Here is a 21,510-nt window from a genome sequence, read left to right on the forward strand (position 1 = left end):
GTTGCCATTTCCTTCTGCAGGGGATCTTCCCGACCCAGGGATCAAATTTGTGTCTCCTGCATTGGCAGGTGGATTCTTTACTGCTGATCCACCTGGGAAGCTCTCCTATGTTGACCCATCTCACCACCACCCCACCCCACCCCCCACCCGACCACCACCTCTTGCATCCCCGCTGGTTCCACACCAGCCTTTCCCTCCACTCTGGCCCAAGCCAGCTTCCGTTCTGCACTTACGACGTGGACAGGGGTGTGTCCAGGTGTACAACATGAGACCCTCGCATCCTCTGCAGTTGGACCCGAGTCAGCTTCCGAGGCCTGCTGTCTCCAGACTCGGGGACGCCTTCGATCCTTTGACTGGCCAGTTCCTCGCGGATCTCTCGGAGCATATCCTCGGGCCGGAGGGGGTGAGGGGAGGGGGTGTAGTCAGGTCCCTGGAAGAGAGACCCCTCTTCTTCTTCGTCCCCTGAGGACTCCCAGGGGCTTTCCTCAGAAGAGTCAGCGTGGGCTGGGGAGGGGCACAGCTGCCCCCGGAGCTGGGTCCTCTGCAAGGCTTCCGCCACCACGTTCTCGCCCGCTGAGGTCCGGTCTTCTTCCTCAGACCAGGTCGGTGGGTCTACCCTGGGAAGACTGCCTGCTTTCCGGACACCTTCCTCTGGCAGTACAGGGGCGCTTCGGCGTTGGGGAGCCTGGGGGTCAGAAGGCTGGGGACGCAGAGGGACATCTCGGAGTTCCAGGGTGGAGAAGGTGAGGCGAGGGTCCCGCCGAAGGGCCCTCAAGCGTAGACGGCTCAGCGAGGAGTGGGACTCTTCAGGAGAGCCTGGGATGAGAGTGCCGTAGCCAGGGTCCGAGGTATCATCTGGCACCGAGGGGGCATCTTCATCCATGTCTTCTGTCACCACCAGATGGGGGATGACGGTCGAGGACGCGCAAGCACTACAGTTAATAGCAAGTGGTCAGAGTCAGATGCTGAGGGGTCAAGTTCAAGTCCAGGGAATCTCCCTTGATCTCTCCATCCAGAAATGACCCCTCCTTCAAACTTATTTTGGTCTCACTGTTTGCACTTCATTGATTCTCTCATCTCACTGGCTAGACCACAAGCTCCTTTAAGCCATTTTAGCCCCTACGTTCGGGTCCAGAAACTTGTTATCAAGTATTTGCTCTTTGCTAAGCTCTGCTGAGTTCTCCCCCAAACCCCACCCCCACCCCCCGCCCATGGATGGAGTCTTTTTTTTCTCTGTAACAAACCATGATGCTCAGCAACTGGGTGAAGCTCTTTTGGGTGAAGCTCTCACATTATCTGTACAGATTTGAACTAGCCGGGTTCCTACAGCCCTGACATTCTGCAAAACCCCTGGCCTGGGGAGCCTATTTCTCTCGAGGAGTTTGCTCCTCTCCTGTTTCCTTTACCCTGCACCCACCCAAGGCTGGCTAACCCAAAGGCGGTCCTTTACAGGGCTGGTGCCAAACTATAGTTTGGGTTCCTCAACCAGGTCCCACCCCCGCCACCACCCCCAGCCAAAGTTGTCATTCCTAGCCTCATAGGTTCCCCTTCCTTTCCTCCCAGCCTGCAGCCCCCCTACCCTGGGAGAACTTGTACTCTCTGTGGTTCTTACCTGCCCTCCGTGCTGTTCTGAGAGCCCTCCTGGGAAGGCGTGGAGGGCCTGGTGCTTGGGGACTCCCCATCTTGGTTCCGATAGAGGGCCAAGAGCTCCCTCTTCTGTTGGATATACTCCTCTGCCTTCAGCTTTTGCAGGGTGGCCTGGAGTGCGGAAACATTAAGAGCTCTCCTTTATTGAGCACCTGTTGTATGCCAGGTACCATGCTAAGTGCTTTACAAATATTATCTTACTTCATCTTCTCCACGACCCTATGAAGCAGATTTTTTTGCTCCTACATTACTCCCAGAACTTCCCTGGTGGCTCAGTGGCAAAGAACCCACCTGCCAATGCAGGAGACTCGGGTTCGATCCCTGGGCCGGGAAGATCCCTTGGAGAAGGAAATGGCAGCCCATCCCAGTATTCTTGCCTGGAGAATCCCATAGACAGAGAGGCCTGGCGGGCTACAGTCCATGGGGTTACAAAAGAGTTGGACATGACTTAGGACTAAACTACAACAACTTTACTCCTGAGAAACAGAGACTCTGAGGTTAAGTAACTACCAAGGTCATGCCTTGGGAAAGTGGGATGGAGCCAAGATTTGAGCTCTTTTTTTTTTAAATTTATTTATTTTAGTTGGAGGCTAATTACTTTACAATATTGTAGTGGTTTTTGCCATACATTGATATGAATCAGCCATGGGTTTACAATGTGTTCCCCACCCTGAACCCTCTTCCCACCTCCCTGCCCATCCCATCCATCTGGGTCATCCCAGTGCACCAGCCATGCAATCTTTAAACTATATAAACAGTAATCGCTAACATACACAGTGTTTCAAGGCCTACTTAGCTGTCTTTCTCTAGTCTAACCCACCTTGTTCTCTCTATATACATTTCTGCCCTCAGTTTGGAAGCTGGTGAAAAAATCCTAGGGAAATTGTGCCATGACCTGGAGGCCTGTGGCCACAGGACACAAAATTATCTTTACTTTTTCCTTTTGTCTCCTTGGCCATCAATGAATCATGTCCAGTCTTTCTACATAGTATCTGTTGCACTTGTCGTTTCTTCTCCATTCTTGTTCCCATCTATGGGCTTATGGACTCATAATTAGATTACTACAATAACTATCTAACTGGTTTCCATATATCCATCTCTCTTGGACTCAAAAGCTTCTGGCAGCAATATAAAAGATTACATTCATAAAAGTAACGTTTAGTCAAGTAATATCTCCATTCACAAACCTTGACTGGTTTCCTTCTGTTTATTGAGTAACGTCCAAATGCTATTGCTGCTAATGCTAAGTCGCTTCAGTCGTGTCTGACTCTGTGCGACCCCATAGACGGCAGCCCACCAGGCTCCCCCGTCCCTGGGATTCTCCAGGCAAGAACACTGGAGTGGGTTGCCATTTCCTTCTCCAATGCACGCAAGTGAAAAGTGAAAGTGAAGTCGCTCAGTCATGTCCGACTAGTATCGACCCCATGGACTGCAGCCTCCTCTGTCCATGGGATTTTCCAGGCAAGAGTACTGGAGTGGGAGATTTGAGCTCTTGAGCTGGTCCTGGGGGTAGGTGGGGGAACAGAAGTGCCCTTTCCCAAGCTGTACCATTCTTCCTGCCTCTCATGCCCCCTTGGCAAGCCCTCCCTCTTGTTTGCTTTTTTCCTTCAAGAAGCCCTTCCTGATTGATGGTGATAGTGGTATAATTGCTCTGAATGATGCTGGATCTTCAGGTTACTCTTCCTCCTATGTGCAGGATGGGCAGGGGTATGCTTTGTCCTGGGCTGAGGACTCTGCTGTCCCTCAGAGATGAGAGCAACATCGTTCCAAGAGGAATGGAAAGAGGATATACCACATTTTGTCCTCCTTAGCATTTTCCTACGGGCACCATCAGAATAAAAGAGTGATGTCTGAGAAGTTGTTCATAAAGCCCTCCTACATGCATATGGATATTGGATACACCACCTGGCAGGGTGGAAGCATGGATGTTAGCCCATTTTACAGATGAGAAAACAAGACTTAGAAAGATGAGTGGAGTTGAACCAGGCCACACAGGTAGAAAGAAGCCTTTGTGAGTCCTAATTCAATAACTGCACTATTTTTCAAGGGCAGCCGTAAAGGGTCAAGAATGATCCAAGGACAACTTTTCTCTTGGCGGCAGGGAAAGGCGGCAGCGGAACCCTTGGAGAGGCTAAAGGCGGAGGTTTAGCAAAAAGTCTGTGGTGGCGGCGGCTGCAGGCAGCGCTGGTACCGGCACAGACTGAAATGGCCGTATCACTGTGGAAATATCGAAGGACTGACTTCATGCTGGTGGTTCCAGCCTGAGCCTCACGCCTTCCTTCTCCAAGGGCCAGCAGCTGAGAGATAAAATCTGGTACATCAGGGGGCCGACCACACCCCCAAGCTCTACTCTGATTGGTTGACGCCCATTAAAAAATTTGAATATGCTCCAGCCCCACCCCACGCAGACTTGAAGTACATGAACCCGCAACTCTTAGGCACCAGGACCTTCCCAAAGCCTCTCTAGAAACACAGCGAGGTAAACGGGAGCTGGGTCTGTACGAGAGACAAGTTGGAGAAACGGAAGAACAGAGACAGGAAAATGACCTCAGGCTCCTATTTCCAATTTTCCCGCCCTGGCTTCCTAGTCACTGTCTCTTGCGAGGATTCTCAGCAGTCTCACAAGACTTGGTATGTTGGCCAGAGCCAGGCTGATGGTTCCTGGGGGCAGGAGACCACCACACCAGGCCAGGTCCTGTGACCTGAGTGTGGTGAGGGAAACGAGGTGGGAGGAGCTGGTCTTGGGGTCAGGGCAGCGCTGGGGCAGCCTGCTTGATGTTTGGACCCAGGGATGCAAACTATATCTCTTGCATCTCCTGCATTGGCAGGTGGATTCTCTACCACTGATTCACCTGGGAAGCCCCACCCTAGCCCTAACCCAACATTATGAAATGATCCCCAAAGAGTCTAGTTAATAACCATCACCATATGTTGTTACAAACATTTTTTTTCCTTGAGAAAAGGACTTTTTAGGATCTGCTCTCTTAGCAACTTTCATAGTTCATACTTATCTCTCACCTGAACTCCAGTCTGTTTCCATTTTTCCACAAACCCCCCAAAGCCCTTAAGAGATCTCTGGGCTTTACAGGTGGCTCAGTGGTAAAGAATCCACCTGCCAATGCAGAAGATGCAAGAGATGTGGGTTCCATCTCTGGGTGGGGAAGATCCCCTAGAGAAGGAAATGGGGGCCCATCCCAGTACTCTTGCCTGGAAAATCCCATGGACAGAGGAGCCTGGCAGGCTACAGTCCCTGGGGTCGCAAAGAGAGTCGGACACGACTGAGCTCACTTGCACTGCTAAGAGATCTCTACTGGGCTGTCCCCTACGACTTCATTTCCAAAGGCTTCTGTTTAAAACTAAACCTCACTACCCCAGCCCTGCCCCACCCAGGAAGCAGCAACTAAACAAACAGGTTTCCCTTTCTGTAGTCTTTGCCAAGGCAGCTTTTCACACAGGAACCTTGCAAGCAAGTCATCCATTGTCCTTGTGGATCTGAGTTACCACGAGCTGCCACCACATTGCCTGCTTAATCTGAATGGTTGCTTTGAATCTTCCCTGTGAGACAAGGACTGTTATTATTTAAGTCCATTTTGCAGGTGAAGAAATGGAAGATCAGCCTCATAACTCCCCCAAGGTCACCCAGTCAGCAAGAGGCAGAGCTGGGGTCTGAACCATGCATTCAATATAGGCTTCTCTTAGTCTCCCTAAGGCTCACCTGTCTCTTCTTTCTTCTTTAGCTGCTTTCTTCTTTTTCGCACCATGTCCCTAAGGCCATGGCACTCAACCTCAATGTTTCATACCCAAACTAGTACGGTAAATCTCCTGCCACCAGTCTCTCCCTCTCCCAGCCCACCTGTCACATGGCCACCTAACAATTCAAGGTCAGACAGATTTCACCATGGCCCTCCCTTCCTGAAGAATCTATGGCAACTCTTGTGTCAACCTGCTAACTAAATTCAGACTCATCCAGTCCACACTCTTCTGCAGGCCCTGGGGTCCCTGTAGAACTTGGCCTGTCATCACTGGCCCCACACTAAACCCTTCCCTCCTGACTCAGAAAGCATGCTTACTGTCCCCCACAAATAAATCCAGCCCAATTTCTCCCTTGAGTCTTCCGCCTGGGGTCTTCCCATCCATAAAGTCCAACTCAAATCTTCCCTCTTCTTAAAAAAAAGAAAAGTTTATTTATTTATTTGGCTGGGTCAGGTCTTAGTTGCAGCATGAAGGATTTTTATTGTGTCATTCACAATCTTTCACTGTGGCACTCGGGCTCAGTTACCCTGCAGCATGGAGATCTTAATTCCCAGATCAGGGATTGAACCCACAACCCTCGCATGACAAGGTGACTCCTCAACCACTGGACCACCAGGGAAGTCTGCTTCCCTCTTCTTCAGCCGTTCTGCTCCCATAGTGGGTTGAATAGTGGGCCCAGACAGACAGGTCTAGGTCCTGGCTCCCAGAACCTGTGAATGTGGATGACCTTGTTCGGAAGAAGGGTTTCTGCAGATGTGCACAGATTCTAAGTGAAGGATCTCAAGATGAGGTCATCCTGGATTTGGGGCTAATGAGCAGTGTCTAAGAGACAAGAGGGGGATACTGGGACACAGAGACACACAGAGAGCTGGACCATGTGAAGACAGAGGCAGAGAGTGGAGTGATGCTGCCAAAGGTTAGGGAACACTTGGAGCCCCTATGAGCTAGAGGAGGCATTGAAGGATGCCCCCTAGAGCCCTGGAGAGGACACCTTGATTTTCAACTTCCAGCCTCCAGAACTGTGATGGAATACATTTCTGTCATTTTAAGGCACCAAGTGGTAACCAACACAGCTGCGTTTGGGGAACTTCGTTGGTGGTCAAGTGGCTAAGACTCCATGCTCCCAATGCAGGGGGCATCTGGGTTCAATCCCTGGTCAGGCAACTAGAACTCACATGCTGCAACTAACTAAAGATTCCCCATGCCACAACTAAGAACTGGCACAACCAACCAACCAACCAACTAAATAGATAAATATTTTAAAAACTATAGCTCCATTTGGGTCTCACTGCTTTAGAACTCCTCTAGTTTTTGTTGCAGGAATCTGCCCAGGGTCACTCGCTGGGTTAACATTTTCACGGGCTCTATGTCATTTACAGGACAAAGTTCAAGTGCCCCGAGCATGGGATCTGGAGACCATGTGATCTGGCAGGGCACTGCTGCCCTTGTGCTGGATGCCCTGGTAACACCGCCCACTAGGCTGGTGATGGTCTTAACACACACGACTGCTTCCGATTTCCGACATTCACACACTCTGCTCTCTATCTGGGATGTCTTTCCCACCCACCTCATTCCCCCAACGTGCCCCAAGAGATCCACCAACTGGGCTCAGACAGTAGCTCCTTTTGAAGCCTTCTCATCATCCCTACCCTCTGCATAGTCCCTGCCCCAGACAACCCCCAGAGTGAGCCACACTGCTCTGTCCCTTCCACACGCTTCTGTCGCGTGTATACTCATTTGTCTAGATAGGCTGTAGCGTGTATTCCGTGAGGGCAGAAATGTCATTTTATACTTTTCTGATTCCCCAGCCCCTTGCCTTTCATACACAGCAGGTGCCCTGTCTGCTGACTAGAAGCCCAAGTTCAGCAGTTAATTGTTTCATAGCCTCGAAACCTTCAGGGAAGTGTGTCTTGGCTGGCCCAGAGATGGGCACCCAAGCTGGCCAAAAGCTTTCTTCTAGGCTCTTTTTTCTTTTATACTTTTTTTTTTTTCGGCCGTGTCCCATGGCTTGTGGGATTTTAGTTCCCAGACCAGGGACTGAACCCATGCTCTTGGCAGTGAAAGCGCAGAGTCCTATCCATCGGACCACCAGGAAACTCCTTCTTCTGTGCTCTTAAGGATGGTCAAGGCTGTGTCTTCCTCTGAGAGCACACCAGAGGGGCAGAAGTTCTGTTCTGAAGCTGAGTGCTTCTCCCCTAGCTTCTCTCTCCTCTCCTTGATCCTCCCCTCTTGTGTCGAGCTCCAGGGCCCTACCCAGCCCCACGCCCAGCATCACATACCTGGGCCTGCTGGGTCTTCTCCAGCCACCGGGCCCGGTCGGCAGTGCTGGGACAGTGCACGGTGAGGGCGCTGGAGACACACTGGAATTCAGTGAGGTAGATCAGCAGGAAGCTGCCTGGGGGCGGGAAAAGGTCTGCTTCCAGGGCTGGACCTTATCTGATCCCCATCCCACCTCTGCTTCTGTGGCCGATGGGAAGGGAGACAGACTAGAGGAGAGACTTACTGGGATCACGGAGTGGCCGGCACACAAGCTTTTCCAGTATGAGGGGCGGGCGGATAACCTTGGCTTTGTCCGCCTTGCGAGGGGGCTTGGTCACCAGGAGCACATCAGAGAACAGGAACAGGTACACATCCAGCTAAGGGCGTGCAAGGAGAGAGACAAGGGTCAGCTGGAGCAGGGGTGGAGAGAGAGGGGTCAGGCATGGGTGTGCGGGCAACACAGAGCAGTGGGAACTGAGAGCTGGGAGCCCCTCCTTGTGGGCACGTCTCTTTACAGGAAAGAAAGTGGCTGACTTGGGTCACAGCAACCAGCAGAGCAAGGCCAGAACCATCTCCTCTTCCCAACACACACAGAGACACATGGACACACTCACAGAGATAGACACACACACAGAGAAACATATGGACACACACACAAAGACACACACACACATAGAATACAGACATAGACACACACAGAGACACAGAGAGAGACATATGGACACAGAGAGAGAGACATATGGACACACACAGACATAGACACATGCAAAGATACACACAGAGAGACACACGGACACACACACACATAGAATATAGACAGACACAGAGAGACATGGACACACACACACATAGAAACACACAGAAACACACGAACACACATAGACATAGACACACACATAGACACACAGACACAAACAGAGACATATGGATACGCAGACACATACACAGACACATAGACACACACACATACACAGACACACGCAGACACAAATACACAGACACACACAGACATAGACACACACAGACACACAGAGAGAGACATATGGACACACACAGACATAGACACACACAAAGATACACACAGAGACACACGGACACACACACATAGACACACACACATAGAATACAGACATAGACACACACAGAGACACAGAGAGAGACATATGGACACAGATATAGACACACACAAAGATACAGAGACAACGGACACACACACACAGACATAGACACACATATAGACACACAGACACACAGAGAGACATATGGACATGCAGACACACACACATACACAGACACACACAGACACAGACACACACAGACACAAATACACAGACACGGAGACACACACAAAGACACACACAGACACAGAGACACATAGACACACACACAGACATAGACACACACAGACACACAGAGAGAGACATATGGACACACACAGACATAGACACACACAGATACACACAGAGACAACAGACACACACACACAGACATAGACACACATATAGATACACAGACACACACAGAGACATATGGACATGCAGACACACACATATACACAGACACACACATACACAGACACACAGACACAAATACACAGACACACAGACACACACAAAGACACACACAGACGCAGAGACACATAGACACACACAGACACACAGAGAGAGACATATGGACACACACAGACATAAACACACACACAGACACACAAAGATACACACAGAGATACACATGGAATGGACACACATACAGACACAGACACACATACACAGAATACAGACATAGACACACACAGACACACACAAAGATATACACAGACACACAGAGAGACACATGGACACACTAGGACACACAGACACTCAGACATGGATAATACACACACTCAGACACGGACACACACACACACACACACCCAGAGCCCCCTCCTCCCATTTCCAGCCTCTGATCCAGCCTGGCTCCAGGGCCTCTCCCTTCTTCCTCTTCCCTTCCCTCCCATCCTCCCCGCTCCTCACCTTCCCTTCACGTCCCTCCTTCACACGCGCGGGCCCCTCGAGCAGCAGCTGCCTGGTGTGCTCCGGAGCGACCCCCAGCATGGGGGCCATCAGGTCCAGGGTGGAGAATGGTCGCAGGTTCTGAGGGTGCAGAGAGCAGAGCGGGCATGGAAACCCCGCCCCTTGGAGGAGTGCCTCGGGTTCACCCCGCTAAGCCCGCCCCGGGACCCGCCCCCCACCCCACCCCCGCCCACCTCGAGGAACGATGGTTACACACAGAGCCCTTGGCACCTCTGCCCCTCTCCCTCCCGGCCTGGGGGCCTTACTTTCAAGAAGCCCGCTTCCCTCTGTCTCTCTCACCTTCTCCACCTCCTCGCTGGAGGGCTCCAGCACCTCGTAGGGCCCGATGCGCCGGGCTGCAGCCACCAAGCTCTCCTGCTCTTCGCCCTGGCGCACCTGCTTGTTGATGTGTCGCAGGAATGACTCCATCGCTGCGATCTGGGGGAGCAGGAGCGGAAGGATGCGGAGGAAGACAGCTCGGCTCCTCGCCGGTTCATCCCACCCACTGAGGACATCAGCGCCTCACGGGCACATACGCACGACAAAGACCTCAAGGGTTCCCGGAGCTGCGCCCCCACATACCAGCCCCCGACAGCCCCCTCCTCTCGCAGGGGTCAGTCCTGACGGTCCTACCATGGCGGTCAGGGCCTCCTGGGCCTGGGGCTTGGGGGTCCTCTTGAGCACAGCCTGGAGCAGCAGCGGGTACTTGGTGATGCGCTGGTGGGGCTTGATGAGCAGGTCTCCCAGCATCTGCCTCCCTGAGCGCTTGTGCTTCTCACACCACTGCCAGGGAAGGGGGGCAGGGGTGAGGGACTGTAGGCTACCTTCCTGCCTTGGACCAAGGTCCATCGCGTCCCCCTTCCCCAGCGACTCCTCTCCCACCTGCACGAAGATGTGGAAGAGAGCGTTGTGGTCCTGCTGCTCCCGGGCGTAGGCCATGGTCTGCCTCACTCGCAGGCAGTATAGGACGTAGGGCTGGAAACGCTGGCTGCACTGGAGGGACAAGTGTGGGGACGGGGAGCGGGCAGGGGAAGGTGGGATGAGATACCGGCTCCAGCCCCACACAACACGCAGAGCAGCCTGGCCTAGACCCTTCCTCCAGTGCCTGCCAATCCAGACTCTCCTCCACTTCCAGCCCCTCTCCCTGGACTCCAGGGAGGGGTTGAGGTCCTGAGGGGTTGACCTGCTGCCACCCTTTGAGCGCCATCCTCAGCCCCTGCCATGCCCCGCTGCTCTGGATTCACCCACCATCAATAATTTAGCAGATGCAGACGGTTGTCAGGGCGCTGTAGATCCCATTTCAGCCCAGCTGTGGAGTGGCGACCTGAGGCTTGCCCAGAGTCCTGCCCTGGAGAAGGGGGCCACGGAAGGCCCCCAGGAGACTGTGCCCCATCTCTCTACCCCAACCCAACTGTGCAAGGCCATGCTTCCCTGGCTGGGGAATTGGGCAGAGGTTGGATCCCCAGCCTCTTGCTTGCCAGTGCCCTGTGGTCTTTCATATCCCCTCCCGCCAGGTTCCTAAGGGACAAGTCACTAAGGCCCCCATCTTGTTTCCTGATGCTTGTCCCTGAATCTCTGTCCCGGACATCAGATTTCATGATGTGTGTAGCCCTTCCCTGAGACAGTTGCCTCTGGGATGTTCAGAAGCCCAAAGAGCCCTGGAAACAGAGGTCATACTGGTGAAATGAAGGCAGGAGATGAACTGGTATTTGGCGGTAAGGGCAGTGTCTTTGGACTCGCTTGAATCACAGCAGCATTCTGGCGGCAAGGTCTTGGCCTATGGACAGGACCCCTCGGGGCCCTCCCAGTTCCACCCCATCTGGAAGCGGCCCTTGTCCCCTCCTCACCGTCAGGAAACCGTCCTGCAGGCTGACCGGGTCCAGAGGCTGGCCTGAGGCTCGTGTCTCCTCTAGGGTGGGCCCCAGCACCTCTTCCCAGAAGCTCCGGTGGGCTCGAATCAGGCTGGGGACATTTCCAAACAGGGTCTCAGCTGACACCTGGGGGAGGGGGTGGCACTCAGCTGTGTGTCTGGGCAGGTGACCCTCGGGCTGCACTGGCCACAGACAGGCAGGCCAGCTGAGCCTGGGTTGGGGGGCTGGAGCAAGAGGCGGAGTGGGGAGGGCGGAAGGTGGTGTCCTAGTAGATGGGGCAGCGGCATTCAGTTCTCTGTGACCTTGCCCCCCCTCCCAGACCCTGGGCTCAGTCCACCCACACCAATCTGTCCCCCCACCCCACACCGAGTGCCCACTCACTTCCGTCAGCAGACCCACGCGCTGCAAGTTCAGCAAACCCGCAGCTAGGAGCTGGATGCAGGGAGAGAGAGGGTCTTAGTGCCTGGTCTCCACCTCTCGGACCCCAGCCTCACCCTTCACAGCATTCCCACCCCCATCTTCAGTACCGCAAACCTCTCTTCCAAGACCCTGGGCAGGGGGCTCTAGGTATCCTGCCCCTCCCTCTCCAACAACCCTGCCTTGTCCTGGTCTGGATGATGGGGGATGATGCCAGGGCTGGGGCCGCTGGGTGGGTGGGGGCTGGCTCACATCCGTCATGATCTTGAGCTTCCGCATGTAGATAAGCTCCGTAGTCAGTAGCTCCCACAGGGCCTCCTGCTGGTGGCAGAGCTCCCGGCTCATCTCCTGGGTGGGGATGGGGCTGGTGAACGATGACAAGACCAGCTGCTGCCATCTGCTAAATGCTACCGGATCTGCATCCTAGACAGCCTTTAACCTTCTCCGTCTTCCAGTGTGGAGGGGGTGTTTGTCATCCTCATGTCATGAGGCGACCGAGGCACAGAGAGGCTGGTTGTCTTGTCCCAGGTCTGGCTAGTACGTGGCGGGGCCTCACTAGTACCCGGCAGGGCCTTGCTAGTACCCGGCGGGGCCTTGCTAGTACCCCGTGGGGCCTCACTAGTACTTGGCGGGGCCTCGCTAGTACCTGGTGGGGCTTCACTAGTACCCAGTGGGGTCTCACTAGTACCTGTCGGGGCCTCACTAATATGTGGTTGGGCCTGGATCTGAAGCTTCAGTGACATGGCTCCAAGTGCTGTCCCCACGGACTCCACTTCCCATGGCCTTTCCCTCCTCCGGGTCAGAGGTGAGGGGGGTGTGTTGTGTGTCTCGAACCCCACGTGGACAGGCTCACCTTGTGCCCAGGCACCAGCTCCTTCCAGGACTTCTCGATGGCCACGCTGTTCTCGCTGCCCTCCCCGATCTCCCAGCGCTGCCGGTCCTCCCGCGGCAGGCGGGGCATCCCAAACATGCTGAAGGTATGCAGCCTCACCTGCAGCTCGTGGGCCTTGGTGACTTCCTGGGGGCACCAAGCGGGGATTCGTCCTGGCACCTGGACCACCCGGCCAATGAAGGGCTGCGTGCGTGCATGCATGCGTGTATGTGAGAGAGCTCATCTTTAGGAGGGTTGATAAGGAGTCTGGGGCCCTTGGGGAGAAAGGAGTCTAGAGCCCTTGAGAAGGAGAAAGGGGTCTGGGGGTCTCAAGGAGAAAAGGACAAACTTTTTACATTGTTTTGTCTTAGTCAATATAACAGTGTATCTTGCTTGAGGGCATGTTTCCCCTTAATAAGAACCTTCTGACTAATCTTGATATCTTAAGACATATATTGTGGGAGTGAGTCTGGTGAAAGTGAAAGTGAAGTTGCTCAGCCGTGTCAGACTCTTTGCAACCCCATGGACTATAGCCTACCAGGCTCCTCTGTCCATGGGATTTTCCGGGCAAGAATACTGGAGTGGGTTGCCATTTCCTTCTCCAGGAGATCTTCCCAACCCAGGGATTGAAGCCAGGTCTCCCACATTGTAGGCAGATGCTTTACCGTCTGAGCCACCAGGGAAGCCCATTAGTTCTAACCTTGTTAATCTAAGATGTATGTTGTGGGAGTGGACCTGGTAAAACTCTAGAGGGCCCTGATAAGACTAGGGAGGGGACACTCTCCATCCCCCTTCTGATGTCTGTGTCAGAAGCTTTCTCTGTCCCCTTTCATTTTAATAAAACTCTGCTACACAAAAGCTCTTGAGTGATCAAGCCTGGTCCCTGGTCCTGAAGCTAAATCTTCAGAGATCATGAATCTGACATCGTTCACTGTAAGTTATCATATGCGTGTGTGTGTGTGTGTGTGTGTGTGTGTGAATGGGAGGTGGCAAGCAGCCCTGAGCATGAGTGGGGACATGCAGACCTGGCAGGGGCGGGGAGGATCAACCCTGGCTGGGATTACAGGGGTCGGCACAAGGCTGGAACCTGTATGGAGAGGTGCCTTGTCTGCAGGGAGGTCCCTGACTCCGGGCTCCCTAGTCAGAAAGACAGCTTCCAGGTCTCTCCTGAGTCAGACCCCTTCAGAGGGACCTTCAGGAAGGGGCCCGAAGGCGGCTTAGGGAACCAGCGGTCCCAGGAATATTTGGACACCTGCCCATAAAGCGGACATTCTTATGAGACAGCCTGGCTGGGAGATGCTCCCTTGAGAGGATCTCTAGACAGAGCTGCACTTGGCTTCTTGGAGGGGCTCTGGTGTTCTCAGCTCTGATCTCAGCTCAGGCTGGGAGCTCAGTGATGTGAAGAGAGGGACCTCTCACCTTGAGTTTGGGGGAGTGAGGTGTCCCGACCCCAAAGGGATTCCCGTGTGTCTTCTCGGGCTCTGGTTCTCGAAGCCTCAGAGGAGACAGGCGTCGGGCCGGGCCAGAACCCGTGGTGAAGGGGATGTAGCCCTGGAGGAGTCGGCGGCTGGGATCCTGGAGGAAGAGCAGGGGTAGCTCTGGGCGTGCCCCCTTCCCGCAGAGGTCCCAGAGAGGCAGAGTGGGGCCCGGCTTAGCTCTGAACAGCATCCCCTACACCTGCCTGCAAGTTGGGCTGGTTCACCGCTCCCCTAAAACCAGTTTAGTGTGAGCTGCTCCGGCCCTGAGTCACAGTGGCCGCTGCCAGGAAGGCTGCCTAGATGGGCAGGAGCCAGTCGGGCAGGGCAGAGGGGCCGGGGGTACAAGCAGCCTCGTGCAGAGGCACGTACATGACTGGGCTCTGCGTGTGCCCTGGTGTCCCCAGCTCCCGTGTGCTCTCTACACTCTGGCCGTGTATGTGCACAGGGCCTGGTGCACACGCACTCGGCAACTCACTCACGTGGGGGTGAGGGCACACACATGTGTGCCCTCCCATCCCATTGGGAGTGGCTGCCCTTCTGTAGAAGAAGTTGAGGCTTGGGCTAGCAGTCCCTCCTGGGCAGGCCTGGTCACATTCCTTGACCTGCCTGTGGCCTCACCCCATAGACTTCCTAGTCTCCCTTCCTGCCCTCGGTGGTGTCCCATGGCCAAACCCTCTTCCAGTCAGACGAGGGATATCCCCAGCTGGAAACAGAATTGACCTCAAGGTGGAGGGAGGCTGAGGGAAAGGCCTCTGGGCCTCCACGCCCCTTTCCTTGGTCAGCGCTGGAGGCCAGCCGGGGGGGTGGAGCCAGGCAGGCCCCCACACCCCTCCCCACCTGTAGAGTAGGGACACCTTGAACCTTTGCTCTTTCTCCAGGCCTGACTAAGAGGAAGGCAGGTCTCAAGGAGCCGCTCACAAGCTCTTCCCTAGTAAAGGCGGGAGTCTGGGAAGCACTGAATCCTGGGTGTGGTGACCTCCCACCCCTAGCTCCGTGCCTCCGACAGCACTGAGGGCATGGCCCCTCCTGGCTCTCTGCCTCACCTGCTCCTTTTGTCTGGGGTGAGTGTGGAGTCCCGTGACCCTGGCCCCACACAACCGTCCTCTCCCTCACAATCCAGGAGAGAAGGCGGGGGTGTGGGCTCGGAAGAGTGCCACCAAGGCCTGGCAAGGGGACAGAGACTTGAAAGCCCGGGTGTCCTCCCGCCTGCCCCTCCCAGATCACCTTTGGGGCACGGCCTGGACTCACCAACAAAAGACCTCCTCTGGGAGAGACATTGCCTGGAGGACTCGCGACCGAGGCCCGATACCTGCCTCCATAGGTCTCAATGCGGGAGGCCACCAGCCCTTGAAGGGGACTCTTATTGGGAGGACCCAAGGCCTGCATCCCTTCTCTCCTGGGTCACCTGCAAAGGCTCATCACTCCACTGTGCAGGGAAAAGGGACCCCCTGAGGCTGCAGAGAGAATATAAGGATCAAAGGGTCAGCCTTGGTTAGTGGAGGGTGCTAGGCTGGAGACAGAGCTGGAGGGGGAGGGGAAGAAGAAGAAGGGAAGGGGAGAGCCCAGTTTGCTTGTTGGGAGAGTACAGTGGCCTCATCAAGGACTTGGTGGGGTTGGGTACACCCCCACATGCTGGGCAGAAAGCCCCTTGGAACCATACCCCCTCATTCACATGTGCACACTTGGGATACCAGTTCCTGCACTGGCTTCAAAGGATGCTGACATCCTAGAGTAGGAGCAAGGGTCACAGGTCCCTGCTTCCTGGGTGCCCCCAGGTGAGGGGAATGCCCCTTGCACCTAGCAACACCCTTCCCTCCCCAATACACAGGAGTGGGGGTGTGGGTGGGAAGTTGCCGGGGTGGGGGAGGTGGGCAGGGGTGGTGAAGACATCCCAATCTGCCACCTGTTTTTGCACAGCCCACAAGCTAAGAATGGCTGTTTTACATGTTTAGTTAGTTGGAAAAGTCAAAAGAAGAATAAATTTAAAAAGTAAATAAAATCATGAAGAAGAAGAATAGTTAACAACACAGGAAGATTAAAATTTCCATGTCCCTAAGAAAGCACTATGGGATCAAAGACACGTTCCCTGCTTGGCCAGTTGTGACTTCCTCCCTGCTAGCTATGACAGCGACTGCAGCAGCTTCAAAGTCTGAAATATTTACTCTCTGGCAACCCATTCCAGTATCCTTGCCTGGAGAATTCCATGGATAGAGGAACCTGGCACGCTACATACAGTCCATGGGGTCGCAAAGAGTGGGACACGACTGAGTAACACACACACACCCCCTAAAGGAACGCCCCACCCCTTACCTAGACCCTGAGGCCATGGGCAGGTCTTAGACCGCTGGCCTTGGAGATGAGCAGAGAGGGAGCGGGCTCTGTCTAGTCTCGCCAGCCTCTGGAGCTCCTCGGTGAGGCTGGGAGACACACGGGGGGCTCCCTCCCCTCCCCCTAAAGCTCGGTAGAGGCCTCCCGGCTCTCTGGGTGGGCGGGGCTTGGAGAGGAGAGACCGCCTAAGCAAGTGCTGGTGTGCCTCCAGGTGGGCCCCGGAACCCCGCTCCGCCTCCCCTTACCTTTCCTCTGATTTGTGAGCAGGGGAGAGCAGCGTTCCTTGCCTCCCAATAACCCCTCCCTCCTTGGGCTCCGAGTCCCTCTCCCCGCAGCCTCGGGTCCTTTCTGAGCTTTGACCCGCTTCCCTTCCTCTGGGCCCCGCGCCCCCCGCCTCCCGTCCCGCCCCGCCCTCCCGCCTCTCACCTGTGCCCGCAGGTGTCCCGGAGCCCGCTGCCCGCGCCGCCAGCCCCGCGGTCTCCGACGACGACTCCCCGGGCGATGCGCGCCCCGCGGCCCGGCCGGGTCTGGGACCGAGCGGCCCGCAGGACCCGGGCTGCGCGGAGCCGGGCCGAGAGTGCGGGGGCGGGGCGGGGGCGGGGCGGCGGGCTGGCTCCTCCCTCTCCCGCGGGCATCAGACCCGCCGCGCAGCGGGCGCCCTCGGTCCCTGGGCACCGGGCGGCTCTGCCTCGCTCCGCAGGGCTCCCTCCTCTCTTCCCCTCGTCCCTGAAGTCGCCACCCGCCCCCCAGTCCGGCCTGTCACCCTCGCGCGCTGCCCTCCGGGTCGGCGGTGGTAACGACCGAGTGACCCGCTGCAGGTGCCCACCTCGCTTTCCGCGTCGGTGAGTGGCCGGCTAGCCCCGTTCCCCGGCCTCGGCCTCGGGCTCGTCTTCCTCCTTTAACCAGGCAGGAGAGCAGGACCGGCAGCAGAAGGGGCCTCGCGGATCAGGGACCCCCGGGGCACTGCCCCCTTCTGGAAGCGAAGTCCAAAGTGTGACCCTTATCTATGCTTATCGGCTCCAGCCATCTGGTGGAAGGTTGGACTTCACCTTTGCTCCGGGGATGGCGCCTGATGCCAGGCTGAGGCTGGCCCAACACTTCTCCCACTAACCAAGTCTGGGGGTGGGCGGACCCCACTCTTAACTGGCAAACAGCCACACTCCCGCCTTCAGGAGGGCGTCTGAGCACCTTTGGCCACTAATAAAACAGACACTGTTCAAGGAGGGCACACTTCACATTCCCAAGTCAGGACACATAGTCTGACAGAAACACTGGATATCAAGAATCAGGAGTGTCCATAGACGTGCGGTCACTGTCATCTCACACGCGGGGAGCCAAAGACCCGAGGGTGGGGGTGGGGGGGTCTGAATGCAATGGCTCCAGCCCTTCACCGTGTCCTGTGGTCTTCCTCCTGTGAGTCGGCTGTGCGGTGATATATGGACACTTTCTCTGCTTTCAAAAGCTCGCTCTCTCATTGTATCGCTGGCATACTGCACCCAGCAGTGATCTCAGGTGTTCCAGTCCTTGCTGACTGTGACGGCTCTGTTTGATGTGGAAGAGGGATCTTTATCCTTTGATACTTGCTAATTTCGTCCGCCTTCCTCCTATTTGCCCTCCAAGTATTCTCTTGTTCTGAGGTTGCTGTGATGTGATTGCTCTTGTAGTTCAGAAGAGCTGTTGGCACCTCTAGCTGTATACATCCTTACCTCCTGCTCCCTGCTCTCCAGTTGATTAGGACCAGTTTTAGGGAGAGCAGTAGGATGGGGCAGGAACTGGGATGGAGAGAAGCCGTTTTCCCATTCGTGTGCGTGTGTGCATGTGAAAGATGGAGACAGAGACCCAGAGATAACAAGACTAGCCATGAGGGAAAGACAGCCAGTAAACAGGAGGTGGTGATTACTGGCAGTATTAAATGACACCCCAGACACTGCTGGTACCAAGGATGCCCTCCCAGGTCTCCAGGAAGGAAGTGGAGGGAGTAAGAATGGAATTGAAATTGAGAGACCAGAGGCAAGCCCGGACTTACAGGCTCTGGGGAGAGCTGGCTGGACTGGCCCAGTGGACATGAGGGTGTTAACCCTTTCACTTCCCTCTAGGCTGAGATCCAATCTCCACCAGCCACTGCCCCAGGGCCTGTCCTCCGCCCCTCTGGGAGGCAAGGTTCCCAGGGAAAGCTGGAGCCTAGAAGCTGGAGGAGTGGCCGGCAGGAGTGTGTGGGCTGGGAGGTGGGACTCCTGAGTTCTGTTTATTCTACTCTGGCCTCCTTAGATGGTTCTTCTCACAGTCTCCCTGTCCTTCGGTGATGTGGAGAAAAGACCCCTGCCTGTGATAGGCTGAGAGGGGAACACGACTCAGGGGGCTGAGTGTGGCCTAAAAACTTGAGAGATTGGCGGGTTGGCCTCTACTGATTGGAGCTGGGGTGGGGGTGGGGACACCTGGAAAGTGTCTTTCTTCCTGGCAGACCCCTGTCTTCCCTCAGACCCCTCCCTCTTTTTTTTTGGCTGTACCACACAGCTTTCAGCATCTCAGTTCCCCGACCAGGGATTGAAGCTGCACGCTCAGCAGTGAAAGCGCAGAGTCCTAACTGGTGGACCACCAGAGAAGTCCCCCGGCTTGAGTCCCATTTCTTCTCTGAGCCTCGGTTTCTGCCCCAGTGCAGATGACCCCATCAAGTCCCCAGCTGGACCCCGCAGCTAACGAGGTGTCATCTATCCAGGAGCGGAGCTCTGAGAACCAAAAGGGTCTGTCCAGTACAGCATGAGAGTAACTTCTGGGGCTGGCGTAGGGAACCGCAAGTCCCTCCTGCCTTTCCTCACAGGTGGGAAGGTCAGGGAGATTGCCCTGATCCCTGAACTCTGCCCAGCCCACACCTCTCAGGGCGGGGTGGGGGCCATCTGGGTTAATGAGGTGCTGGCAGGCACTGGCAGCCAGGCAGCTGATCGGAGGTGTGTCCTTCTCTAGGCAGAGCTGGGAAGGGTGAGGTTGGGCGGGGGAGCTGAGGGTTCCAGCTGGGAGGCACCAAGTCGCGTGAGACAGATAAAACCAGGAGGCCAGGCCAAGGGGCACAGCTGATGGCGCCTTAGATGGGAACTGGTGCCCTCCCTCCCTATGCCACTTACTGGCAGTGTTCTCTGTGCCAAGGTGCGAGGGGTATATAGAATACGCATTCCTAGTATAAGTATCCATACTGAACAGTACAGGCTTCCCTGTACTGCCCTATAGTTCAGCTGGTAAAGAATCTGCCTGCAATGCAGGAGATCCTGGTTCGATTCCTGGGTTGGGAAGATCCCCTGGAGAAGGGAATGGCAACCCACTCCAGTATTCTTGCCTGGAGAATCTCATGGACAGAGGAGCCTGGAGGACTACAGTCCATGGGATTGCAAAGAGTCGGACATGACTTAGCAACTGAACCACCACCACCTGCTCCAGTGTTCTCGGGCTTTCCCTGGTGGCTCAGGCAGTAAGAATCTGCCTGCCACGCAGGGGACCTGGGTCCAATCCCTGGGTTGGGGTGATCCCCTGGAGAAGGGCATGGCAACCCACCCCAGTATTCTGGCCTGGAGAATCCCCATGGACACAGGAGCCTGGCAGGCTACAGTCCATGGGGTCGCAAAGAGTTGGACATGACTGAGCGACTAAGCACAGCACAGCAGCATTCCTATTAGGGAGATAGCCCCTGACTTTCAGGAGATTATGAAAGAACAGGAGCCACACAGACTAGTGGGGAACATTGGTATGTAAGTTATATGTAAGGAATGAACCAAGAGCTGTGGGAGGGACTAATAACTACATAGGGCAGCCAGGGAAGGCTTTGTAGAGGAGGCGAATGTTGTGCTGGGGCTTTGAAGATAACTAAGAGTTTGCTAGGTAGAGTAGGAGGGAAGGGCATTTCTGGAGGAGGGAATGGCATGAACGAAGACAAAGTGTTTAGAAAGGAAGGGGAAGGGACTTCCCTGGGGGTCCAGTGGTTAAGAATCCTCCTTCCAAGGGGATGCTGATCCAGATTACGTGACTAAGGTCCCACATGTCTCTGGGCAACTCAGCCCTTGCACCACAACCAGAGTGCCCCTGAGCTGCGACGAAGACCCAGCACAGACAGAAAAAAAAAAGAGAGAGAGAAAGTGGGGAAGGGCAGGACTCCCAAAGGCCTCCTGAGAGTCTGCCCTGACGGCCTCCTGGGGACATCGCCCCCTCCCAGCTGCTGATTTCTGGGTGGTGGCTTGAGAAGACTAGCTTCTTCCTGGTGTTCAAAGACCTCAAATGTATGGTCCCGGGTATGCTTCCTGCCTTTCACCTGCTGCTGCTCTTCTTTGTCCCTGGACCGTCCGCTTCCTCTGAATCTACATCAGCTTCCCTGGCTCCATGAACTTGCTCAAGCACATCCCCCTGACCGGCATAGATATTGCTTTTGACCCCTTGTCCCCCCATCTCCACTTCCACTTCTTTCAATATCCTGCTTCCTTCAGTACATTTTCCTGACAGTTTCTCAGCCAGAGCAATCACTTTCTTTCCTGCTTTCAATGCCTTGGCCACCAAGCTCCTTTGAAAAGCACCACCTAATCTTGCTGCTGTGGGCATAGGTGCCCACGGCCCTCACTGGACTCCTGGCTCCTTGGGGGCTGGGACACCCTAGCACAAGGGCTGGTGCAGGCCTAGGATCGCTGTCTGTGGAGGTGAATGGCCTTGACTTACTAAAGGACCCAGATAGAATGAACTTGTAGGTGGAAAGTCATATCTCTGCTCCTGCCGAAGTAACCACCTTTGTTTTTTAAATACTTGGAATGCTTCCCTAAATTCACTGGGGCATTCCTGGTTCATTAGTGAAGCTTCAGCGT

The 21,510-nt window shown here is 55.1% G+C and overlaps 1 protein-coding gene across 1 annotated transcript; it reads right to left on the reverse strand.

Annotated features, from left to right (window-relative positions):
* Positions 1–229: 229 nt before the first annotated feature.
* Positions 230–15,733, reverse strand: PLEKHG6 (pleckstrin homology and RhoGEF domain containing G6). Its single transcript, XM_052640745.1, has 14 exons — positions 15,596–15,733; positions 14,289–14,444; positions 12,852–13,016; positions 12,251–12,346; positions 11,963–12,013; positions 11,558–11,707; positions 10,593–10,703; positions 10,344–10,493; positions 10,011–10,148; positions 9,672–9,791; positions 7,904–8,036; positions 7,680–7,795; positions 1,613–1,758; positions 230–932 (listed from the first exon to the last, which is right to left on the reverse strand). The coding sequence occupies exons 1-14, from the start codon at positions 15,731–15,733 to the stop codon at positions 230–232; spliced, it is 2,373 nt and encodes a 790-aa protein (XP_052496705.1).
* Positions 15,734–21,510: the final 5,777 nt, after the last annotated feature.

This window comes from Budorcas taxicolor, chromosome 5 (genome assembly GCF_023091745.1).
Source record: "Budorcas taxicolor isolate Tak-1 chromosome 5, Takin1.1, whole genome shotgun sequence".
Classification (NCBI taxonomy): domain Eukaryota; kingdom Metazoa; phylum Chordata; class Mammalia; order Artiodactyla; family Bovidae; genus Budorcas; species Budorcas taxicolor.

What these genes read in the sequence shown, in the direction of transcription:
- PLEKHG6 (XM_052640745.1), bottom strand. Translation starts at nt 15,733, where the DNA reads ATGCAGGCCTTGGGTCCTCCCAATAAGAGTCCCCTTCAAGGGCTGGTG. An exon ending in AGGAGGCCCTGACCGCCATG is followed by an intron (nt 10,149 to 10,343) that starts GTAGGACCGTCA and finishes CTGCTCCCCCAG; the next exon opens with ATCGCAGCGATGGAGTCATT. An exon ending in CCGGCCACTCCGTGATCCCA is followed by an intron (nt 7,796 to 7,903) that starts GTAAGTCTCTCC and finishes TCCCGCCCCCAG; the next exon opens with GCAGCTTCCTGCTGATCTAC.